Genomic DNA, 322 nt, shown 5'->3' on the forward strand with positions numbered 1-322 from the left:
TACTCCCAAGAGAATGTTAGTAGTACTAAGAATTTGTAGAGGACTGCTAGTACAATCATTATAGGACACTGGGGAGAATCTAAAAGGTTTATTAAAAGCAGTTCTGATACACTTTTGCGTGTCACAAACACGGTGCAGTTTAACTCCACTTAAACTTGTATTTTTAACTTATCCACCATTCAAAACTTCAGAAGACTAGTAAATACTAGAAGCATAGGAATATCGGTTCTTCCCCTTTTGGAGTCTGTTAGCCCCACTTACATGTGCGGCTGAGGTGAGCAGCCCGGGCTGCTGTTCCCATTGCTGTCGATGTGATCCAGGG

General features: G+C 41.9%; 1 protein-coding gene across 1 annotated transcript in view; it reads right to left on the minus strand.

The window, feature by feature from the left end:
• Positions 1–261: 261 nt before the first annotated feature.
• FOXP2 (forkhead box P2) overlaps positions 262–322 on the minus strand; it is a gene marked incomplete at its 3' end in the record, with an annotated part of 36,788 nt that continues 36,727 nt past the window's right edge. Inside the window, exon 14 of the mRNA XM_007446773.1 lies at positions 262–322. This exon is cut by the window's right edge and continues 103 nt beyond it. Within this exon, the coding sequence (XP_007446835.1) occupies positions 262–322 (61 nt within the window).

This window comes from Lipotes vexillifer, unplaced genomic scaffold (genome assembly GCF_000442215.2).
Source record: "Lipotes vexillifer unplaced genomic scaffold, Lipotes_vexillifer_v1.1 scaffold1782, whole genome shotgun sequence".
Classification (NCBI taxonomy): domain Eukaryota; kingdom Metazoa; phylum Chordata; class Mammalia; order Artiodactyla; family Lipotidae; genus Lipotes; species Lipotes vexillifer.